This window comes from Neovison vison, chromosome 4, assembly GCF_020171115.1.
Source record: "Neovison vison isolate M4711 chromosome 4, ASM_NN_V1, whole genome shotgun sequence".
Classification (NCBI taxonomy): domain Eukaryota; kingdom Metazoa; phylum Chordata; class Mammalia; order Carnivora; family Mustelidae; genus Neogale; species Neogale vison.
Genome location: NC_058094.1, coordinates 196,776,030 through 196,801,303, shown reverse-complemented (window position 1 = coordinate 196,801,303; position 25,274 = coordinate 196,776,030). Strand labels below are relative to the sequence as shown.

At 40.0% G+C, this 25,274-nt stretch overlaps 1 protein-coding gene across 1 annotated transcript in view; it reads right to left on the bottom strand.

Annotated features, from left to right (window-relative positions):
• MDFIC (MyoD family inhibitor domain containing) overlaps positions 1-25,274 on the bottom strand; it is a 90,866-nt gene that overhangs the window by 27,752 nt on the left and 37,840 nt on the right. The window contains exon 4 of the mRNA XM_044246413.1: positions 9,459-9,734. Within this exon, the coding sequence (XP_044102348.1) occupies positions 9,459-9,734 (276 nt within the window). The remainder of the gene's footprint in view (positions 1-9,458; positions 9,735-25,274) is intronic.

Sequence of the window (25,274 nt, the reverse complement as noted above, 5' to 3'; positions counted from 1 at the left end):
TGTGATCTCCCTCTGTCAAATAAATAAATAAAATATATTTAAAAAAAATAAATAAAAGAGAAATTTGGAACACAGAATCCTAACTGCCCACCCTGTCCATACCTTCCATTCAAATGTCAGTTAGTGTTCCTGGAATGAGGTAGGAGTGAGGGCTTGAGATAGGCTTTTAATCACTTGAAGTCACATTTCCTCATACCCAGCCATTCCACAGAAGTTACTCAAAAGGCTTCTAAGACTAACCAACCACACAACAGAGTAGAGTCATCTAGGTTAACAATTCAGTAAATGCTCCTTGGGTCGCTCAGTTGTCTGGCTTGGTAACTGAACTCAAGAGCTGAATTCTTCAAGAAGTTATTGTTACTACCTTTTTATATAGTCAAACTTTGCCTCTCTCCTAGATTCTTTCTACTGAAATGTGAATACATTCAAAGCTTTCCCCTCTTAAAACAAAACAACCTCCCTGGACCCACACTCCCATTCTGGACTATAGCCTTTCTAGAACTATTGTTATCAGTGTGTTTCCTCAACATTCCACTGCCCCCATCATTCTGGCTGCTCCGTGAAATGGCTCTCAATTAGGTCACCCAATGACGTCCACAATGAAATCCAACAGAATTATTTCAGTATTCATCCTGCTGAACCTGTCAATTATCCATGCAGCCTTTTCCTAAAACATTCTTTCCATGACACTACCCTTTCCCTTTTTTTTTTCCCCTCAGCAAGATAATCATCCTCCTATCTTTGCCTCTGACCTCTCCTGTAGGTTATCTTCTCAGTGTCTTGGCCTCACTCTGACTTTCTCTATTTGACATCACCTATGGAGAGAAGTCTGAACTTTCCATGGGATTCCTCCCAAGCACACAAGCTGAACTCCCATTCCCAGCCCACCAAACTGGCTGGCCTCCAGTGATCCCTGAATCACTTAGCTTTCAGCCATCTGATCTTTTCTTTTCAGTCTCTTAAGAAAACTCATCCAAATTCACAATGTCCAGTATTCTGTGACATTGTATTCTGTATTATATTTAGCATACTTGGTTTTAACTCCTCCCAAGCTCCAAGCATGGATTTCCAAATACTCTTGGATTGTATATTATCATTTGAAATTCAACATGTCTAAAACTCAACTTCTGGTCATCCTCAAACTACACTGAGCTGCACATGATTTCCTAATTTCTGTTCATTTTCCCAACTAATTGAAATAGAAAACTAAGATCAGTCCTCATTAGGATGGATGTCTGACTGCTGTTCAGCTCTACTCACTTTTAACCTTGGGACCCAGCACTTAATCCTGACACCCTGAAGAAAACCTTGGGTTCTCGGTGCTCACCTTCCACACAAGTCACAGGGTTGCAAATATTTATCCCAGAACAGCCTCGCTGCTGTAACTGCCCAGGGCTGTCTGACCTATTAAAAACACCACTGAAATTTTTTACTACGAATGCAAAAATTAAAATGATGGTGTATTAATAGGGTCGTAAGATTTATTCAGTTTTTCCATCGAGCCTATTCTTCTGAAGCTGGGTTTCTGAACAGTCTCTTCACTCTGCCACCCCACACCCCAGAGCTTCCTGGCCAGTCTATCTGTATCTCCATTGTTTCATTTCCTCTCCACCCACCTCCTGAGTGAATGCTAAGTTCATTTAAATTGTTAGAGCAGTGGTCTAAGCAACTTGTCTGCAAAACCCAAAAGCCAAAGGTAAAGGAGGTGAAATGCATACCTAGCTGATGGCCTCTCTCTCTCCTTTCATTGGGCCTGCAAAGGGCTCAGCTCTTATATTTTTTATTCTTTTAAAATTATTTTTTATTTGACAGACAGAGATCACAAGTATGCAGGGAGGCAGGCAGAGAGAGAGGAGGAAGCAGGCTCTCCACAGAGCAGAAAGCCCGATGCAGGGCTCGATCCCAGGACCCTGGGATCATGACCTGAGCCAAAGGCAGAGGCTTTAACCCGCTGAGCCACCCAGGCGCCTGATCCATGTTCAGCTCTTTTTAAAGAAGCAATCTAAAGTGTTTCAAATGTTAAGTTATATGTATTTCAGGACTTTATAAAATCTTTCCTGTGCTCCTCATCAAACTGATGGGTATGGGAATAATTTACTCTAGAACATAAATAACAGAGTTAACCTATTTTTCTCAACTCTAAAGGACATGTGTTCAAATATTTGCATTTAACCCTAAAGACACACTTACCATTTATAAATACTTTGGATAGATAATTTGTTCAATTAAAAAAAAACACAGCTGATTAAATATCTCAAGTGAGCAAAATGGTTTATATATGCAGAATGATTTATACTTTGACACTGTCAACTTTGATCAGGCCTTCCTGGCTCACACACCCCTCTCATTGTATTACTGTTATTCCATTTAGTTTGTTAGTTGAGCAGTAAAATTTACTAAAAGCCTGTTTTCCACTGGACTGGCAAATACTGCCTCGGAAAGCAGAATTCTAAACCTTTCTCCCACACAATCATTTTGACATGGAATGGAAGGCCCTGTGCCTGAGAAAACAGCACAAAACAAAACATCATCCAAGCAAATTAAGTATTTTGAGGAATGCAGGGACATATTTTGCCAAAGCCACAGAAAGTTTGTTTCTGGAAGCTCAGATTATAACACTATAGTCATATCATAAAATCCCATTATTTGTCCACTAAAATACTTGTACTTCTATAATTACAGCCCAAACTGACATGTTTATGGGGGGGAAATGAATATAAGATTTATTATATTATGTAACTGAAAATGAACAATTCAATTTGAATTTTTCCTTTCTTTCTGGCTTTAGGAGTTGGGAACATGTTGTGGACTGAAAACCTCAAGGAATGATGAGGAAATGATGGGGGTAAGAGACAGAAGTTCTGAGTTCCAGTCCTGCCTCAGTGGAATTTCTTCTCGCCTCACTCTGACCTCAGATATTTGTACTCCTATGGCTCCACATTTTCGCCCTTGATGATTTCAGCCACTCTGAGGTTTCAACTATAATGTCTATAAAATGTTAAGGAACAGGTACTTGTGTTCTCAGATTTATACTCCTTATTTGCTTCAACATCGGCTGAACACTGACTACAAGCCAGATTCTAGGCTCTGCTGGAAATTAGAAGAAGGCAGAAGCTTTGCCTTCAGTGAGATTAGGTTTTAGTGCGGGAAGACAGATAAACTTGAGTATCCTTGCGGATACATTCACCTATGGGGAAGGTGCTGCAGGAACACAGAAGAGGGGCAATTAGCTCGCAACGGCCTCAGGAGATGATGCCCAAGTTGAGTTCTGAACAAAATGTGCACAGGTCAAAAAGGCGGAAGAAAATTATGAGAACATTCCAGGCTGGGTGGGGGGGAGAAGCAACAAGGGCATTTAGCCGTGCCACTAACCACACACACAGAGACCTCTAAGGATTGCAGTAGAGGCATACTTTCAAACACACGGAGTCTTCTGCAGGATGGAAAGTGGAGGCTAGGGGAAGTCGGTGGGGGGAGGGGGCAGCAGGACCTATCTGAGCACCTTGTGCCCTTTTCAAACTGTCCTGGTAATTAGGTTAAATCCCCTTTGAAGGCTGTGTGCCCCACCCAGCCTGTCTCCAAGGCAGGCCTATTGTCCTCCTCCTGATTACCATGCCCTGTCCCTCTCCTACAGACCATGAAAAACTACTGCACTATGAAAACAAGGGGAAATACATAGAAAAGGGGGAGGAGGCGGAGTCTAAAAAGATAGGAAGCCAACAGAAGAGTTAGAAGAGAGGGAAGCAGAGAGAACCAGTAAAATCAAAGACTGAGTTTAGGTCTATCCAAAGGCTTCACAGAGCTTGGTAGCATCCCAGCTCAACAAGCTAAAGTTGTAGTTATTTCTAACACATGAAAGGATGGTAAAGGCAGTCTCTGTGTGGGTGCTTACTAGGTAGCCATGTTGAACAAATATTAAGGCATCTGGTTTTTTTAAAAAAAACAACCATGGAGTTTTTGCATTATGGAGAGAAGACTTTTTTTCAAAGAGATGCACACTGGATATAAAATGATGTCCTTCTGAGAAGCTGTGTGAAAGCTTCAGAGGAACAGGACGTCCTAGGGGTGGTGTGGACTTGCCAACTGTCACATTTCCAGTCTCCCTGCTCCTACTCCCACTTGAACAGTGAGATGCTGATGGTTTTCTGGAAAAAACACAGTAAATCCCAACACCCCTTCAGCTTGGAACGTCTCTCCTTCTACCCGATGTACTGAGTCTCCACTGCCTTCTCAAGGAAGTTAACATTCTTAACCCCCATGAGTTCCGTAAGTGTCACTGCTGTCCTTGTCATTATCAAACACTTCCATCTGGGCCAGACTGCTATTCTAACTCCAAGGAATTCGACAGCGACTCCGCTTCACAACAATTCTATTAAGTAGGGACCGATAACCTCCCCATTTTACAGTTAAGATACTGAGGCATAAAGCCTACCCAAAGACATATCAGACAACGGTAAAGCCAATATTTGAACCCAAGCAGACTGGTCCAGCATCTGTGTTCCAATCTGTAGGCCACAAAAAAGAAAAGTAGGCCACAGAGCATCCATGTGAGAAAAAACGAGACGGATCTGGGCTGCCTGGGTGGCTCGCTCAGTTAAGCGTGTGACTTCAGGTCAGGTCAGGGACCTGGGATCCAGGGACCTGGGATCCAGCCCCATGCTAGCCTCCCTGCTCCTCTCTCTGTAACCTTCCCCTTGCTTATGCTCACTCTCAAAAAAATAAAATCTTAAAAAGCAAAGCAAAACAAAACAAAAAGATCCTAGGTACTACCACATCTACAAGGCTCTAGATGGTCTTAGTCAACATTTCTGTTCAATGAGCTCCTGGAGCTGGAGGTACATACACAATGGCACCTTAATCCAAAAGGCATGCAGTCTGTTCTAAAAACCTCTTTGTTGAAACTTCTTAATTTTTACAAAAATACAGGGCTCTAATTGGCACACCTGAAATGTTAGGATTCACCATTCCTAGGACATGAAAAGTGTCTGAGAGTCTAATGAAAACCCTTGGCAATTTGAATATTATAGGATACTAAATCATATTATAATTATTGCAAAGGTCAAGAATCTTAAACATTTAGTCTTAAAACTCTCCACCTGGGTGATGCAATCAGAAAATTAAAGTATGTATGAAAATATTTAATTATACAAAACAAGTAGGAATCTACCTATTTAATAACCTTTAAATAAAAAGTACAATGTTCTCCAACATGGGTATTTTTTTTCCTCTACTGCATAAAAGGCACTTTTTAAAATGAAATTTTTTCATGAATATGAGTACACATTTATTTTCCAAGGCCAGTCTGAAGGAAGAGTAGGATAAAGGTGTGTGAGATAAAACACTGCCTCACTCACTAACTGGCAGCAACTCCAGGAAGCCACTGTGCTGGGCACCACGATAAATCAGAAAACAAAATGGACTCATCTGAATCCAGCTTCTGGGAAAGGAAAACAAGCATAGGGCAAAAGTGTGCAAATTCCTTTTAGTTGGAAAGGCACATGTATATAAAGATCCCTGCCTAACCCACAAGTAACCGGGTCAACACGGTGCAGTGTTGGAATGACCAGAAATTACTTTTATCTCAGGGAACTCTAGGAAGGCAAAATACCAGTGCTTAGGAGCCCAGGCTGTGGAGCCAGAATGTCTGAGGTTGAATCTCTTTTCTACCACATACCAACTGCTATCAGTGGGTTCCCCTGACCTGTCTGTGCCTCAGTTTCCTCATTTACAATGAGAAAAATCACATAGAGTTGATGGACTTACAGTGCTATGGGGAGGATGCAAGGAGATCACATGAGTGCAGCAGGAACACAGAAGGAAGTAACTGACCAATCAACACAACTCAGCAAGAGAACCGATGGTGTGCATTTCTACTTGTAGTCCCGCTGTAGCTAACCCACGGTTAGAGTTCATGAGATCTTGCCAACGCACAGGCTCAATTCCAAGGCTGGGGGAGTCTTTAGCTCTGTGGCAGCGAGAAGCCCCCATCTCAAGAGTTTTCCCAAACTTGTCAGCAAAGAGGTCCCTACTTCTCTTATTGAAGCAAAATGAAATAGTTGAATATCTAATTCATCTGAGTCAGAAAAATGCCCCTCTGCTTGTCGCTATTATTCATGTGCAACCCAAAAATAACCACAAGGGATGTTTGTCCAGAAAAAACACACATTGTCAAACTGTGGTTAGCTGATTTGAGGTTTATGGTGAGTAAGACTCTGCTATTCATTTGCTCATTTTACTGTGAGAGCAACAGGCATAGACAATAAAGATCGAAGAAAATGTAAAACAGAAAGAAAAACAAAACTGAGAAAACTATATTAAGCCCCTCATTTTTTGAATAATTTTTTTAAAGATTTTATTTATTTATTTGACAGAGAGAAATCACAAGTAGACGGAGAGGCAGGCAGAGAGAGAGAGAGGGAAGCAGGCTCCCTGCTGAGCAGAGAGCCCGATGCAGGACTTGATCCCAGGACCCTGAGATCATGACCTGAGCCGAAGGCAGTGGCTTAACCCACTGAGCCACCCAGGCGCCCTCATTTTTTGAATAATTTTTATCCATTTTTATTCGTGTCCTAAATCGAGTGTTCAAGACCTACCATTCTGACGTACAGAGCTCCTGAAATCCAGATGCCATCCCTGCCCTTGCCCCGTCCCATTCAGCAAGTATTATATTTCTGCTCAGCCTGGAATCCCATATTCTGTTGAGCAAGAAACTTGCCCTGCAATGGAGCAGTCCTGCTGGGAGAACAGCATCACAGAATCTTGGAACCCAAACTAACTTGGAAGATTTCTCCTCCAAACCAATTTCTAGAGAAAGCAGCCCCAGAGAAACCCGAGTTGTCCAGCGAGCAAGTGGTCACACTCGCAATGTTGGTCCTTTCATTTGCTATCCGCCTGCTCTGTCCTTTTTTGTTTTGCTACAGCACATTTACCAGAGAAGAAACATAACTTCAAAACTGAAAGTCAGTGTTCCACTTTAAATAGCATCAAAAAACATGAGGACACCTAATTTGGAGAATATACATGAACTGGAACAAGGAAATTTTCATCTGGATTTGAGCAATCCCCATACCAGAAACACAGAATCGGCTAAGTTCTATAGCCTCCCGGCCAAGTTCTGGATAGGACACTCTACAATATATTTAGACCTCTTCATTTGTGTTTCATAGGACTCGTACCCCCACTCCAATCTGGAAAACATTTCATGATCAAGAGCAGGATTATCTTTTTTTTTTTTAAAGATTTTATTTATTTATTTGACAGACAGAGATCATAAGTAGGCAGAAAGGCAGGCAGAGAGAGAGGAGAAAAGCAGGCTCCCCGCTGAGCAGAGAGCCCGATGCGGGGCTTGATCCCAGGACCCTGGGATCATGACCTGAGCTGAAGGCAGAGGCTTTAACCCACTGAGCCATCCAGGAGCCCCAAGAGCAGGATTATCTTTAATCCTTATCCCCCTCGCACAAAGAACTGAAAGAGAGAGGGAGACAAAGGGGAAGAGTAGAATTCTCTTCAACAGTATTGATTCTCCTGTTCCTTTGTACGTTACTTAGAAAGCTGTATTCCTGAGGCATCTGGGGGGCTCTGTTGGTTAAACTTCTGACTCCTGATTTCAGCTCAGGCCATGATCTTGGGGTCGTGGGACTGAGTCCCCGTGTCAGGCTCTGTGCTGGGCGTGGAGCCTGCTTAAGATGCTCCCTTCTCCCTCTGCCCCTCCCCCTACTCATGCTCTCTCAAATAAATAATAATCTTAAAAAAAAAGAAGCTGCCTCTTCTATCAGAAATAACTTCAGATGTGGTATTAAAAATAAGAAAATAATGAAAAATTTTCTAAAAATTCCACAAGCTATTTCAAGTTGGATTGATACGCACTATTCAGGTTGGACTGAGAGAGCATTCTTTAAAATAAGTAAATATTAAATGGCAAATAAGAGGTTAAGGCTGTAATAAGTAAATTCAAATGTATAAAACAAGTAGATTTCAATTATTTCACCCAATCACCTAGAAGCAAAGATACTCTAAAGAAAATTGCATTGCCTTCCCAACTCCTTGGAGAGCCAGTTTAGTTAACAGCCTCTCTCTGCTTCAGAGATGACCATACAGCTTACATGTCAAACTCATTTTAAAGTGTCAATCATGTCCCTTTCAATCTAATTAGTTTGGAAAGTAGTGTCACTGACCTAGAACTATGCAGACCATTTATTATCATATCATTTGATCAACCCAACACTTTACCTCAGTTGAGTTTGCGACACCTGTAGCCAAAATGTAATATCCTTTCTCCCACTCACTACTGGTAACTCTCGATACAATTTCCTATTTACAACTCAATTTATCTCTATGAATAAGCATGGCCAACTTCACAGAAGCATCGACAGAATTTGCCTTACTTAAGATTTCATGGTAATTAAAATTGAAAGGTAAGGGGAATAAGAAAAAAATCAGATATACCCCAACCAGCGGGAGGAAAGATACATCTACATCTATATTTAGAAAACAGATTTGATTTTTTGGATCCCAAGAACTGCTAAAGGAGAGGAAAGAGGAAAAAGAGAGGAACACGGATAGGCTGGCAGAAATTTGGGACCTTATACATGGTAGGGAGACTATTCTTTTTACAAAATATCCATATATAATATAGCAAGCTAGTTTTATAAAAGAAGTCTGTGGGTTATAAACCCACTGTCATCAGATAGGTTTGTGTCATAATAGAGAAAACCTTTCTCAGGTTCATAGTATTTAGCCTTTGACCTGACCAAGGGCAGGATGGAACAGAACTGAAGACATAATAATTAGCTCCTGAGAGGTCAGAGAATACCCCTGTACCTCCATGGGAGGCGCTAAAGGCCAGAGCAGAGTGAGTGGGGAATGATGGGGGGTTGTTGTGGAAGCCCTGATGGCTGGAAGATACTAGCATGGCCCACTCTATGGCAAGAACATGACAATCACCCAATCTTTTTCTCATTTTAGTGCTGCATATTTAAGAACTCATTTGCACATACTGTATGGAGCACTGGGTGTGGTACATAAACAATGCATTTTGGAACACTGAAATAAAAGAAAAGAAAAGAAAAGAACTCATTTGCAAGATGAACATACAAGCAGGTAATCTCTCTGAACCACAGAATAATAAAATGAACCAGAGACCGAAAAAACACATGCATCCACCACCAGTATGTTGCCTTCATATTTTTAAACATGGTATGAAAAACAGTAAGTATATCAGTTCTATTTAAAGTAATGACTCCTCACTCTAGAAGATAATAATCTTTAAAGCAGGATGTCAGATGCTGGCACTTCCTTTCCTAGCCTGTGTTTCCCTTTGGAGTGGTTGCATTTTACCAAAATTCCAGTTTGTCTGAAATATGAGCAGGAGTCTTGGTTCATGTTTGCTTGATCAAGTAGTTATTGGTGAATATGATTTTCATCCGGTCAAATAAAATAAGCATATATCTCCAACTTACCTTCAGGTGAAGAGCCTGTCTTTTGGGAGAAGACAGCATTTACTTTACTCTTCTTACTGATATCGCTGTTTACAGACAAGCTGGACTGAATTTTTCTATGCATTTTGTGAGAAACAGGTGCTGAAAGTCTTCGATTCTCTGCAGATACATGTTTGGCCCCATGGTGAATTCCATTTCCATTGCTCAGACCTGTGTGGCCGTTCTTTATCTTGCTGGTTTCTTCCTCAGTTGGTTCCTGTGAGCACGTTGGAAGCTGAGGCAAGCGCTGGGGTTGGGCTAAACAACAGGAAAAGTTGGTCCGGTTAAAAAAGAAATATTTGAAAATCATCAAAATATATTCAGGAACCGACCCCCCGCCCCCCAGCTCTGGGCTTTACCCACGGTTCTACAAAATGGAGAGGAAAAAAAAAAAGGAAAAATGCTAATAAACATGGACATTGAGGAAACATAATTAGTAAAAAAGGCTAGTGGGGCAGGGTCATCAAAAGTGACTTTATACAAGGCATATGAAAATAGTGGGAAAGACTGCTTTGTTTTTTAAGAAAATTTAAGTTGGGATTCACAGACCTGTGCCCCTGGAGCAAATAATACATTATATGTTAATATAAATAATTTAAAAAAAGAAAATTTAAGTTGGAAATCTGAAAAAGTTATTATACACTCATTAGACAGCAAGTGTTTGTTTTTCTATGTACCAGGTCCCTCTTTTGGTGCTAGAAACATGGCAATATTATCTCAAGAACCCTGATACTGGGATAAAATATTTAATCATCTTTTGAGAAAAAAGGAAAAAAGCAATGAATCCAAGTATCATAGCTAGACAATATAGAAAGAAATAGTTTTCTTTTTAATTTCATTTTACTTTAATTTTTTTTTAAAGTTTTATTTATTGAAGTAATCTCTACAGTGTGGGGCTCCAACTCATGACCCCAAGATCAGGAGTTACATGTTCTTCTAACTGAGCCAGCCAGGCACTGTTTCTCTCTCATTTTCAATCCTGGAGAAAACATTCCCTATATTTATTTTTTAATTTGGTATAAAAAATAAACCATTTATGAAAAGTTGGAAGTAGAATCTGACAAAACACATCTGCCAAAATTAAATGTCAGCACTTAAGAAATGCTCCCATTTAGGTCAGGACCAAGAAAAAGTGGCTCAGCTTCATCCCTCTTATTCAACATTACACTGGAGGCACTGGTGAAAGCAATATAACATGAAAAAGAAATAACAGGTCTGGAAAAAATATTTTTGAGATGCATCCCTAATTTGAATGTTTTAGGGGAAATTTTAGGAGACTACAAACCCTGAAACACTAAGAATTTAACAAGATATATACAAGATCAACCACATTAAAATCAACAAAGTTCCTCTACGCCAACAGTAACCAAGCAGCTAACATACAAGAAAAAATGAACCCTTTACAATATCAAAAAAATAAAAATAAAGGGAAAAGCCTCTCCCAAAGCTCCCATTAAGTTTCTAAGAATTAAGCTAGGGAAAAAAATGGGGGAGATTCTTGGCAAAAAAACACGGAACAATACTGAAGGACATAAAAGAAAATCCTACTAAGTGTAGAGTAAATATTCAATCCCCCCCCCAATTTATTTGTTCAGTGTAATTCCCAAAAAATTTCCAACAGACTTTTACATGGAACTTGAGAATCTGATCCAAAAATTTATAAGGAAAAGTAACCAAGAATCGCTAAAGCAATTTTAAGGAAGTAAAAGAGGGTTACAGCACTTGACTTACTACACAGTCTTCTTAAGAAACCCCAGCAACTAAAGCCATGTGTTATGGGTCCAGCACAAATAACCAGCAGAAAAAGAAGAGAGCACTCCAAACATGTATGTGTTTGCACATCTAAGTGCATATATACCTTATAGAGATAAATTACAGATGCATTAAATGCCTATATATGAAAAGCAAAACACTTAAGATTGAAGAAAAAATATGAGCGGTGCCTGGGTGGCACCATTGGTTAAACATGGGACTCTTGGCTTCAAGCTTGCACCATGATCCCAGCTCTCTAGCATGCATGCTCACTCTCCTAAATAAAATTTTAAAAAAGAATATAAGAGACTTTCCACCATGATACTAAGGAAGGACAAATTTGATTCTTTGGACAGTGACTCATAAAGAAGCAGGATGACTGATAGGGAAAAACTGTATTCTAAGATGGCAGACCAAACCAGCAAGGGCATTCCAGTCCCGTCTCAAAGCCCTTCCAGGTTCTTCTTTCTTACTTAGATTCCAGCACGTGCCAAAAGTACCAAGTATGGGGAAGTAGAATGGCATAAATCCCCCTCCCTGCTTGTGCTCAGGGCTCAGACCTTTGGAGAACAACCTCCTCTGAGCCTGCCTGTATTAAATAAACCTCCGTTCCTCCAAAGTCTCCGAGTGCTGCTTGGTTCTTCCACCAGAATCCAGTCCAGGTTCTGCAACATGACTATTCATCATTTGTGCTGCCTGGAACTTCTGAACACCCTCACAGATTTTCTGGTCAATACCTCTATCCCATTCCTCTGCTCTTCTGCAGTTAAGGGGCAGATATGTGACCTAAGCCCCATCAAGCACAAGGATGACTTACAGACCAGCAGTGGCCATTGCAAGACCCCAGCCACACCAGGAAGGTGGAACTCCCAGCACAAATGATAGAGAAGGCGATTGTTGGTCTTGGCAGTGGGATGCAGTGTCTGATATTCACTCCCTAGCGGACCATGGGCTGATGGTGCAGCAGTGGGGCTGTCAACAGAGAAGCCCCACTGATTGGATGGGAATGATCTTGGCTCTGGAACTCCTGGGAGGGTCCGTGTGCTAATGAGGAGGCAGCAGAAGGCAAGCTGAGGACCAAGCACAAGCTGACACCCTGCAACATTTCCACCCGCTGCCCCCACTCCTGGGTGTCCCCATCCCTCCAGGAAGCTCTCAACTGTCTTAATATTAATGCCTTAATGGAGGGGAAAATCACCTTGACAATGCAAGGCCTCCAGTATTTTGTAGGCCCTCTTTAGCATATGAAACTTCTTTTGAAGACCTCCCTTTTTCCCTACCCCCAACTCCCGAGTATGTAACCAGATAATCCTCACAACAACCCCCCAGCCCCACCCCGTGTGGCAGCTCTTTCTGCCCTCAGGTCCTGTCCCTGTGCTTTAATAAAATCACCTTTTTGCACCACAGAGGTCTCAAGAATTCTTTCTGGGCCATTGGCTCTGTACCCCACCCCACCAAACCTCACCAATGTTCCAAAACTACATCACTAGTAAGTTTTTTTTTTCTATTTAAATTAGCCACAGTGAATTCGAGTTTTTGCAGCTGAAGAGCCCTGACTCCTCTCTCTCCCAAATGTTATTTGTTTATACTGGTTAAGTAATGAGGTTATTAAAATCAACATTTACATTGATTGAGTAGCCCCTAAGCAAAGCTACCAATCATAGTGCTGCAGCAAAAACAACAGAAAGAACAAAAACTATTCCATTCGATGCCAAAATTTTACTATTTTACAATTTCCTGTAATTTCAAAACCAAAACCTGCTATTTTTTTTAATAATTTTTTTTATTTTTTATAAATATATATTTTTATCCCCAGGGATACAGGTCTGTGAATCGCCAGGTTTACACACTTCACAGCACTCACCAAAGCACATACCCTCCCCAATGTCCATAACCCCACCCCCTTCTCCCAACCCCCCTCCCCCCAGCAACCCTCAGTTTGTTTTGTGAGATTAAGAGTCATTTATGGTTTGTCTCCCCAAAACCTGCTATTTTAATTAGTCTTTTTTTTTCCCATTTATGATTATGAGCAGTTAGGAAATGTAAATTAAATCTGAATACTAAGAACTCAATTTAGAAAAAGTACTGCATGCAAAGCTTAAGAATTATACATGGCATTGACAATGTCTAAAAGGACCTAATTATCTGTGATCTGGGAATTAGCCAAAACGGTATATATTTTTGACAAAGAAGATAGTTTGCATTTGAGTAGGTCTTTAGCACACTGTTTACTTCCATTTTTGTTCACATATCCTATGTCTCTTGAAGAAAAACATCTTTAAACATATCAAAACATTCTACTCATGATCGTGCCTATTTCAATTTTAAAGACATTCATTTCTTTATTTAACAAACAAAAGCATCTTTCCTACCAAATCTTGTTACCATTAATACCTGATTTATGAAACTTAGGAACTCCTCATACAGTACAGTTTTTCGGTTCTTCAGCAATACTGGAGAATGATTATCTAAAAATTAAATATTTGGGAAAACCACAAAGTAATGGTGTGAAAATATATCAAAATATTTTGGTTTTCTCCTTACTCTTGATGAAAAAAAAAAAAGGTTACTTCTCTGTTCAGCAGCTCTATGTGACCTTCTTATAACAAAATTAGACAAGGCATCTGCAAGAGGAGATCTATTTCTTATGGGTGTGCAATCATTTGATCTAGATATTAATCTGCTGCTCCCCTAGCTTCTTGTATCAACTAGAATGACATCCTAATGACTGCTATTGAACATGGATAGTTATGCATATGTATTTAAAGGGATGCCAAAGAAGACAGTTAAACCTCATTTGGTGCTCTTTTCGGAGCATTTACCAGTAATCTCGCCAAATAAATGGAATGTTTTGGCCCACTTTTTCTCTGAAAAGAGTATTTCAAGCAATCTGAGAGCTTGCTTAAATTGAAATGTCCAACTGACCCATGCTAAGTAGCCTTCTTATCAATCAAAAATGTCCTGTCATAGTCCATAATCCGAGATAAATTTAAAATTACCATGTCATAGTTAAACATTCTCAATAAATAAAAATAAAGGTGGTAAAAGACAACTATGTCTTGCCACCAAATTCTCAAACTGACAGATCTGACCTTTTTCTAGTATCAAAATTGACTATTTGCAAATTACCGGGTATGGCTGGCGTGGTATTCAAACATATCCTTAATGATTTATCTACATTTCAGTCTGCAAAATGATATCTATTTCTGTTGGCAGATAAATGATAGTACATTCGTTTTTGTTTCACTGTCACCTAATTATTTTTCCTATAGTTTGTATTACGGTCAGGTAACAACCGAGTATTATCTCTTTACGCCAGATTTTTAACATTAACACAATTTCGTAGTTTTATGATTTGTTCAGATACATGCAGTGTGTAAGTCAAATTAAAACTGGATAAACCCTAGATAGATTAGCTATCTTAACATTTATTTTAACTTCACTGCTAATTTTTCATGGGTGTGACTTGAATCTTATGGTAAAATTATAAGTAAACCAAGTCGGAAACAGGGTTTTATTCTCATATAAAGAACAAAAACATCTCCCTGATTAAACCTCAACTCCTTGGCTTTAAACAGATTTCTTCTCCTCATTGTGTAAAAGTTGTGTATGGCTTTAAAAAAAAAAAAAAAGCACACTAATATGGGAACGACACAATGCTTCTTAAAACACAAGTGATGCCTAGGGACCCTCACTCTCCCTTTAATGATCCACTGCTCTCATTCAGCTGTCTTTCTTTTTTCAAATCTTTACATATGTGACAGCTCTCAAAAGTAGACCATAGACCATCTGGCATTTTCAGAGGTGTAACTTGTGCAAATTCAGCTCTATTGGGAGCACACTGCTATCTTCTGCCTGCGTTATAAAGGGACAATAGAATGTAGAACTTATGAGTTGTTTTGAATTATTCATTTTTTTGCCTGTATATTCAAGAAATTTTACAAACTCTGCATTTTGTACTACATAATCACATGCGTTAAAGGTACAAAGAAACTTTTTGACACCTCTTTTCTACAGAAAGCTGGCATTTTGTTTGATATGTGAACATTCAGCATCTGTTATATCATTCTAAACAGGATAGGTGCTTCTACAAAAGACCCCATTTTAAACTTACTCTATATGAGCAAAAAAATGGATTCTTGATATTCAGTAACGAATGCAATACACATCAAAATTTCAAATACCAGTTATATGAACATTCAGCATCTTCAAACCTGGATAGCATTGGTCACCCGCTTACCATATGTGTAAAGAATTTTTTTTTTTAAATCATTGCTCACACAATGCCGCATGATTGTAATTTTCATATCCGTGATGAATTGTTACAAACGTCTTAAGAAATACTGTGCTTTTCGGGTTCAAATGTTTTCAATCAGGAGGGAAACCAATAGAATTAAATCTAGTGATTTTCAATAAGAATAATAAATATGGGAGTAATGAGTCAATAGCATGAACTTCTTTTGATTAAAAAAAAAAACACCTGGGTGATATTGTAGCCGATAATAACTACACTCGAAACTGCAGCGGCAGGAGTGGCAATATAAAGCAACATTTTGTTACAGCCTATAATCTATTAGCATGGGCAAGTCATCTTCAGTCCCTGGTCTTTTTCACAAATCATATTTAATAAAATTACAAAAGAATTATCATACCAAGCACCCAGTTTAAATGCTGGTTGTACGCATACAAAGAAAATGTAAATGCTTAGAATTCATAATTGTAACGAAATTATCAAAATAGAATACTGCCCAGGGATGACTTGGTATGAACAGAACTTACTCTTCCCAGAGATAGTTAATGAAGCTTTTCCCGGGTGAGTGGTCCTATGCTCCCCCATGGTCATTCTGAGACAAACATGCACGTGTGTGCACACACACACTCAAATGGTAGAGATTATATATATGAGTAACACAGGGTTTTATTATAAATATGTATAACATGCATCTAGACAGAGTAATAGCTTTAAAAATCACTTCAAGATGCACTCGTGATAAAACTATATTTACCTGTCATAATGTAAATTTAGGCTAAAATCAAGTAAAATAAGTGCACTAATGGCCAACTCTGATCCTCAGCTTGATGCAAGTCTCCCTTGGTGTACCCTAGAGAGACCCTGTACCCTAATACTCCCACAGTCTGGGAGCACCTGGTGTTTTCTACCTGTTTCCTCAATTCCCTTCCAATGGCATAACTGAAAATTACTATTTCTCTCTTGAGCCTCTGAACTTTTTCAACACCTAGTACATTTTCATTTTATTTAATGTATATATTAACATGGTGAAATGTTATTTGGGAACACTGATCACTTTGAGATTCCCAATCGAATTCCATCTACCCACATGACTTGGAATGCACAGAGGGGAGGAGACTGTCTTATTAGAAAGCATTTTTAACAGTAATTCATCAGTAATCAGTGACAGGGGTTGCAAAGACTTCTTCCCAAACAAAAGGATAAAACTTTCGAAGTTGTCTGGAGAGTCCATCCTTTTCTTCATTTGGTAAACAACGTTAAGAGAGTACTTAAACATCTTTTAGCAGATCCTGAAAGAGGAAGGACTCCTAGCTTTTCCCCAGATTCACGCTCCCCATTGTCCTGGGCTCCTGGCTAACCCACTTCCCCAGTCTTCCTGGTGGTTCAGCTCAGCCATGTATCCATGTTCACTCTGAAAGAATGAGAGCAGAAATTATTTCTGCCACTTCCAGGCCTAGGCCTCGGCCTGGGGGGTGTCCTCTATACTTTGTTTCTTGCATTTGCCAACAACCCAGCTTTGACCACAGCAGAGGGAAGATCTTAGGCTGGAGAAACCAAATGGAAGAATGTACAGGACAGCAGGGAGGAGAGCCTCTCTCTGACCTGGAATGTTCATCCTATACTGTTCCCTAAGACATAAACTTTTATTTAGCCATGGGATTAATGCCAGGACTCACTGTTATAAAACACAAATACAGCTTCTATCAAGTCCTATGAACAACGATGCACATTATATATACTTACACGTGAACTGCCCCTGGCCCAAAGGACCCAAAAGATGCCACATTTCACTAGAAAGCAACAGTACATTATTAGCAGCAGAAAGACCACTGCCAAATCCACAGCCTGTGGTGAATCTCAGAAGATAGCAGATGAGTCTTACAATGCCTTACAATGCAGAAGCTGATTATTACTGAAGGATAAGCATATATCAAGCAGTTCTGTAGGGAAAGGACCCCAGGATTTCTCTGCCGTTCGAAGACAATTTGTATCTTCCCCACGGCTGGTGGGAAATCTTGTCGAGTGACCATCTGGTTTGGTCAGGACTAAGGGAAGTGCTGGGATGCAGAACTTTTAGTTTTAAAACCAGGACATTTCTAGGTGAATCAGGATTTGGTCTCCTCTCCATCGGGGGCAATTTGTGCACAACTGCTACTGTTTTCCTTCAAAAGACACCAGCATCAGGAGATGGAGGGATGGGCATAGGCTTTGAGGGAGACCCACTAGGGTTTGAATTCTGGAGTCAGTATTTCCCAGTTCTGTGAACTTGAGAAAGTCGCTCCATTCCCCTGGGCATTAGGACCTTCACTGGCAAAATGAGAACAAGAGAAGGGTCCCTCTGGACGGGTTTAACACTTCCCAGTTTCCTACCATTGTTTTTCTCTTCCCTATAAAATTTTCCTGTCATTTCTTTCTGATTTACTATTAGGCTTTTATTTTTTCTTCCATTACTAGGGGGTTTTGCTCCCCCCTATAAATCAAAACAAAACCTTTTTAGAAATAAACAGGTCTGAAAAGAATACACAAACGTTATCTTTCATTTTCCAGAAAAATAACGATTTCATTGAAAAATATACTAAAATATAAGGATTATGGAGGAAAATAATCAGCATTTTAAGATGTGCACGTTTTACTGAAAAGTCCCCAGCAGTAAACCAAAGAACAACAAAACATCTTCTATATTCCCTCCAAGTGTAGCCTTTCTTGAATGCTTGTTTCTAACCACAAACGAATGACAAACTTGGCCTGACTTGATGCCCACTCTTGCACATCAGTTTCTAGTTAACTTACATGGATAATAGGAGCCCACCACTCCTGCATTTGAGAACAGAGTATGTTTCAGTTTAAGTTAGCAGGCTTCCTTATGGATTGTTATCTCTAAGCTTTATTTATATATTACAAGATCCTATTGTCTTCCAATACAATCCCACAGTGAAGATGGGATGTTGGCTATGGTATCCCTTTGTTCTCAGGCTCAATAGGTATTTCCATCATTTGATTCAACTGATAAAGTGACATCTGCTTATAATTATTTATAACTGTATCAAAATTATCTAAATAAATGCATGTGTACTTATATTTATAGAAAATAAATAGCCTAAGCAATGTTTTTTGGATGACAGGAAAACATATGAATAAAAAGATAGCACAAAGTCACAATCTTCCAAAAGTCTATTTTACATATTGAAATTTTATGTTTTTTTGTTTTGTTTTGTTTTAGTTATAGAAGACATTTCTTAGGTTTTTTTTAAAAAGCAGTTAGTGGACAGGCAAGCAGAAGCCTGAAAAGTCCTACTATTATTACTTTGTTAAGTTTTAACAAAAAGCTTTCCTCAGGATTCTTAGAACAATAGGCAAGAGAAGCATCAGACAGCAATGACTCATATTTCAATCTTTAGACCATAAGTTAAACATTTCTTTGACCTTGCTGGCGTTTCACCCTGGGTTTATAGGAAAAGATTTTAAAAATTATTAATACATGTTTTTGTAAGTATTCACTTTAAAAGCACCTATCACAATGGGATAGGACACATTCACACGTCTTTAACAGGTCAGAAATTTTTTTTTTTAAAGGTTTCATTTATTTATTTGACGGATAGAGATCATAAGTAGGCAGAGAGAGAGAGAGAGAGAGAGAGAGAAAGAGAAGCAGGCTCCCCGCTGAGCAGAGGGATGTGAGGCTCCATCCCAGGACCCTGAGATCATGACCTGAGCGGAAGGCAGAGGCTTAACCCACTGAGCCACCAGGTGCCCCAGGTCAGAAATATTTTATTTAACAACATCAAACAACATATACTGCAGTAAAATTAGTGCTGGTAACAATTAAGGAAAGTACACACCAAAACCCCCAAGTATCTGAAACTTCGGAATTCATCCTGGAACTTTACATGCTGATTACAGCTTTCAAGGACCACAAAGCAAGTTGAAGACCCCCCATGAAGAAGCACGCAGCACTCTAGGGTTTCAGCTTAAGATACACACTGACACACTTGGGAGGACAGAGAACTGCTTTCTGACATGGGTCCTAGACCTGTCCCTGCCAAAGGGATCCCTTTAGCCTTCCCCCATGGATAAGGGCTCTCCAGTCAAGCAAGGATACAAATTAAAAAAAAAAAAAAACTTGAAAACAAGAGCTCTGATCAAATAGGAAAAACCTGCATAGAAAGTAGACTGTTAAAATGTACAAACACCTAAGTAAAGCCAAGAATGGAGAAGATGAGGATCAATACATCCTACCATAGAAAATCAGGTGGCTGAGGAGTTAGTTAAAAAAAACGGCCACCAGTTCCTGGAACACGGATCATGTGGATACTGAGGCTGGCGCTTTGGAGTACTCTGCAGAGAACTACTGGTATGTCGGACATCTGAGGGATTTCAGCAGCTGCTACAAGAAAACAACAAACTCCATTCTAACTGTGGTGGTAAAAGCCAACTGGGGGGAAGAAACCAGAGCGCTATCCTTACCTGCAAGCAACACAAAGCTAGCAACACACAAATAAACTTGGCTAGTGTGTAAATCCAGAGAGGTACTCCCCTCTGCAAAGACCAATTTCACAAAGCCTTCCTTGCCTGAGCACAAGTCCTGGTGATCAGAGCAAGGACTGGATTTTGGCCTCCACTTGCCTCTGTGCAATTCACAGGCATACAACCCCAAGCAGCAGCCCTAGTGGCCAGGGAGGTGAGACCACCAACGTTCAGATGGTCAGATATGGTAACTGAACTTCAGCAGCCCAAACACGGGTTCAGTCAAAATACAGCATGCCGATCAGGTAAACTCGAAGTGCTGAACAGCGGAACAGGGGGAAGAGCGAGAACCGGGAAGCCTGAAACTGCAGACTCTGCCGGTGCCCGTTCCACTCACCGCCCGTCAGTCGTTCACACAACTCCGTCACAGGGGATGCTGGCTGCGGAAGGAGCAGCCACTGGGCCAAGCCTCACCACCCCAGGAAGTAATGCTCGGGACAGCAAGCTACTACATGGAGACAGGGAGGCCAGCGCTCAAAAACGGAAGGGGCAAGTCAAGGGACCAGCGTCAGAGATCATTATTCAGCACTTCTGATGCCAGTTACCAGAACACCAAGTCTTCCCCCCACCCATCTCCCAAGAAAGGGTACTGATAAGCAATGAACGAAGATGTTCAAGAAATTATATTTTAGAATCAATCTCTAGCTTAGCGAATAAAGACTTGTGACAGTTCCACCTTAAGGCAATCCCTGAATCTAAGTCCTTGTTAACGACAAGAAGAGAACTGCTAAGGCCCGTATAAGGGAGTCCTCCCCTGAAGCCCTTCTCCGTTCCGGCCACGGAGGACACCCAACAGGGGAAATCTTAGCCGAGAATCCTGGAGTAAAGCACATCCGTTGACAGGAGAACCCAGGCCAAGGTCAAGGGAGAAGCTCCATGGAGAGATGGTTCTGTGCTATCCCTAACCTGAGGCATATGGATAGTCCCCAGACCAGTACCGTACTTGAAAGTGGACAATGCAGCTATCCCATACTCCCTTCACCATCATACAGCCAGGAGTATGATAAAACATAACTTGCAAGATCACGAGGTGCTAACTCCAAATTTGACTGAGGTCACATTTCTGAACCATCTCAATGGAGGCATAAACATCACCCAGAGGTCTTTGGACAATGACCTGACAGCAGCTCTAGATGCATCATCTGAACGTGACTTCAATTTGTCTCCCATTAGGGAGAGGCGGAATACACATGTTTGTTCAAAGGATAACTGGGTCTCATTAAGACTATTGTGAAATCATATGCACGGAAACAAAAAGCCCCTGTGTGTCCACACACAAGTAAATGCGTGGGGGTCAAGCAAGGACTGGACCATAGCAGACACCCAACCTTGATCCATCCCGTATCACCCACTTTCTTCTGGTGTCAGCATAGCTGTTGAGAGCAGGACCTCAATTTACTAATAAGAACCCTTCCAAAAATAAAGCACTTTTAGTTTCCCATGTTTTGTACACAGAACTTAACACCAGGCATTCACTGACTTGCCTTTGATTATACAGCGAGTGCTTTAAAGACAAGATTCCGTCTTCTTAGAGTTCCATCAACCTTATCAGGCACTACCTGCTGACAAAGAACTTTGTACAATGTTCAGCACCCAGTGGACACCCAGTGAAAATTAACTGATGATGATGAATTATACTAGCTTTTAAGCTGTCACTTGATCCCAGTATATAACAACCTTTCTGAATAAATCAAGCAACAGTTTGGTATTCAATACCATTATAAACTTCATCCTTCACCTTCACGAGTCTAGGGAATTGCTGTAAAAGCATAATATGAGGATGGTGGAGCTACAGCAAGGATTTGAGAAATTCTCTCTGCTCTAACAAGGGAATTAAAGATTCAGTTACAGATATCATACAATGTGTAGGGAAATGCATCAAAAATACTAGTTAAGTGACCTTCTTGAAAACAGCATTAAAAACTCAGTAAAAAATTATCTGACTAAAAGTTTCCCCCCCACCCTTTAATAAAAGTAAATCCAACCTAATGTATAAGTAAAACTGGTATCTCTTTGAGGTTAGGGCAGTAGAAATGCAAATGAAGTTCCAGGCCGAAGACAGGGAATCTGGTGGAGGAAATGATGCACTGCTAACTGAACGTTTAAAAAGAAATTTATTTCTGGTAGCTTATACAAGGTAAATCAGAAAAAAAGTAAATTCCACTGTTATTCCCCCGAGCTTTAATATAGGTCATAACCCTCAAAGTTCACTGGTGAGTATTTGTTATTGGGATAGCTTTTCACTCTTCAATAAATTCCTTTAAGATATGGTCCGAGAAGAGGAAACCTTTGTGTTTTAGTTCTAAGAACATCCCATTATAGATGATGCTCTGACATAATTTAAAGATTTAGGACTCCAAGCAAAGTTCTCAGAATTGACTCTAAGTGCGGGATTGTCGCAGTGATCATGTCCAACCCCTACCCCTACAGGAGATCCTGGAGAGCTTCCTCCCTAATGAAGTAGTGAACAAGCTGCTTACCCCACATAACTGAAAACAACCTTCAAAAAAAAAAAAAATGGGGCAATGAAGTATATATGAATTTTAAATTCTTTCTTACTTGTGAACCACAGATCACATAACACAATGGAAAAGTTTAACACAATGGAAAGGATAACATAAACACAATGGAAAGGTTTCCATATGTAAATGCGTAAGCAAAAATAACACACTTTCTCATTCTCATTTTGTCTTCTCTGAAGATGAAATCTCAGCCCCGCTCCCCACCCTCTTACAGGGCTACTTTACATTTTTGAAGACTGACTTGGAGAATGTGAATTTTAGTTTCTTGTCTTTATCAATGCATCAAGGTGATTTTTAACCTCTATGGGAATAAAATTGTTACCCAAACATAAGCCCCAAGAAATGGCTTCCATACAGAGGAAGAAATTTATTAACCACATTTAAAGATGGACACAATGGAGACCATTTATAAAAAGTTTTCTTCCTCTGATTTTGCCATTTAAACCCACTAAATCCATCAAGGTGCCTCTGGTGACAAAACTAACTTAAATGTATTATAAAATATTTGTTAAGTATACTATAGTGCCAGGCACTGTTCCAGGCACAGGAGAGATTAGCAAATTTACAAATACCTTGCCCACACAAAGCTTACAAATATTTATTATCTTGCATGACAAGAAATCCCAAGATAGGGCAGCTCTACCAATATTAATTTCCCAGGTTCTGTATTTTCACCGCCATCCTCGGCATGTCAATTTTCCCATCGGACTCTTGCCTCATAGTCGCAAGACTCTCTGAAACACCACCAGCCATCACATCCAGAGATGATGACAGCCCTTGAAAAAAAGACATGCTCTTTCTTACTGTCCCTTTAAGAATATACAGAAGAAAATTCTCTCCTCGAGGAGATGTCCCTCGGGTTTCGTTGGTGCACACTGAGTCCACCAAACTAAAATGAAAGCTTCCATCTTCTCTCCCCACAGGTCAACACTTGCTTAAAGGTTTGCCCCCCCCCACCCAACTGTATAAATGCTTCTTTATAGAAAGAAACCTGTCATTCATTCATTCATTCATATAGTCATTTAATGAGCATTTACTAAGCATTGCATTTAAGTGCCAAGTCCTTCTGACAACGTGCTCCAGCACCTGGAACAGGGGTCACTTAGAAAAACAAATGAAGGAGTGACAGAAACAACAACATTCATTCTATAGGTCCTAATTTCAATTATTCAAGTAAAACCTTAATAAGTACATATTTCTTACCTTGAAAAGTAAATAAGGAAAATGTAAGCACAACAGCTGCCTTTTCCCATACCTCCTTGATATAATTTGACCTCTACTTATTCCAGACACCAATCCTCTGGCCCTGTAACAACTAACCCACATGCACAGTGTTATTTATAATATGCCAGACATTAATAGTTCAGATGAAATGGGAAAAATGAGAACGTCTAATGTACTCGTCACCATAGACCTCATATTAATCTCATTAACATTTAGAAGAATGTTGCTCTGTCTTCCAACAGTAGATAAAAACCCATAAATAATCACTGGAGTTGGTAAAAACCACCACCAACAGATGTTAACACTTGAAGACAAAGAGTGGGAAGTGCCCATCACATATAAAATTATGTTTTCTTTATGTGTTATGCTTTCTTTTACCAAATACTTAAATGGCATTTCCACAAAGACTTGAAGGGGAAGAAGCCTCACCAAGAGGAGTAATAGGGTTTCAGGACAGCCTAACAACACGAGCAAAGTTCTGAAGCAGAACAGGGCTCACAGCATTTCCTGACCCAACGTTGAGCCAGTGTGGCTAGATAATACTCCCACAGTCCTTTGGACCATACGCTTATGGCCTAATTCAAATTATAAACATTAACAAATACATTAGAAAAATCACAGAATGTGCTTCCATCAACAATTCCTGGTAATATTCTCCCAGATACTATGTTTCTTCACCCTATAAGCCATTACTATAATAAATTATTCACTTATAAGACCACTCTCAGTAAAACTGACCAGAAGTTGACTTACATGCTTTACTGTGAATCAAGATATTCCCAGTAAAAGACTTCTTAGGAAATTACAAAAAGGGGCCATCAACCATGTATGTAAAATACAACCACAATTTGGAATATTAGGGAACATTTATAGAAATCTTAGCCTTTAATTACTTCCCAAGAAGAAACACATACATCTATTTCTCGGAAATGTACAAATCTATTTATATTGAAATTGTTCTGGGGCTAAAGAGAGTAGCAGGACTTATCTGATGATCTCTAATAGAAAAGTGAATGGTTGTACAAGAATCTTGCTACTATTCTTATGAATCTTCTCAGATTTTAGATAAGAGACTATCACTGTGATTTATACTTACCTTCCTATTCTATTCCAATTTCCCAAATCTGATTCCTTTACTAAAAATACAATTCTTTAGCAGTAGCTCTCAATCTTTTTCCAACTCCATAGGGCTTATTTGAGCAACACACATCCTTTAGTAGTATCTCGTGTGGGTTCAAAAAACAAACTTCTCCAACGACTCTCCTATCTCCTGGCTTGTGTGCAGCACTAGAGAATCCTAATTCTAAAACAGGAGCCACAGATAGGTAGAATGCAGACCAAGAGCAAATTTTTATCATGAAGGCAAACAAAATGAGCCACCTGGGTGGCTCAGTGGGTTCAAGTCTCTGCTTTCGGCTCAGGTCATGATCCCAGGGTCCTGGGATCGAGCCCCTCATCGGGCTCTCTGCTCAGTGGGGAACCTGATTCCCTTCCTCTCTCTCTGCCTGTCTCTCTGCCTACTTG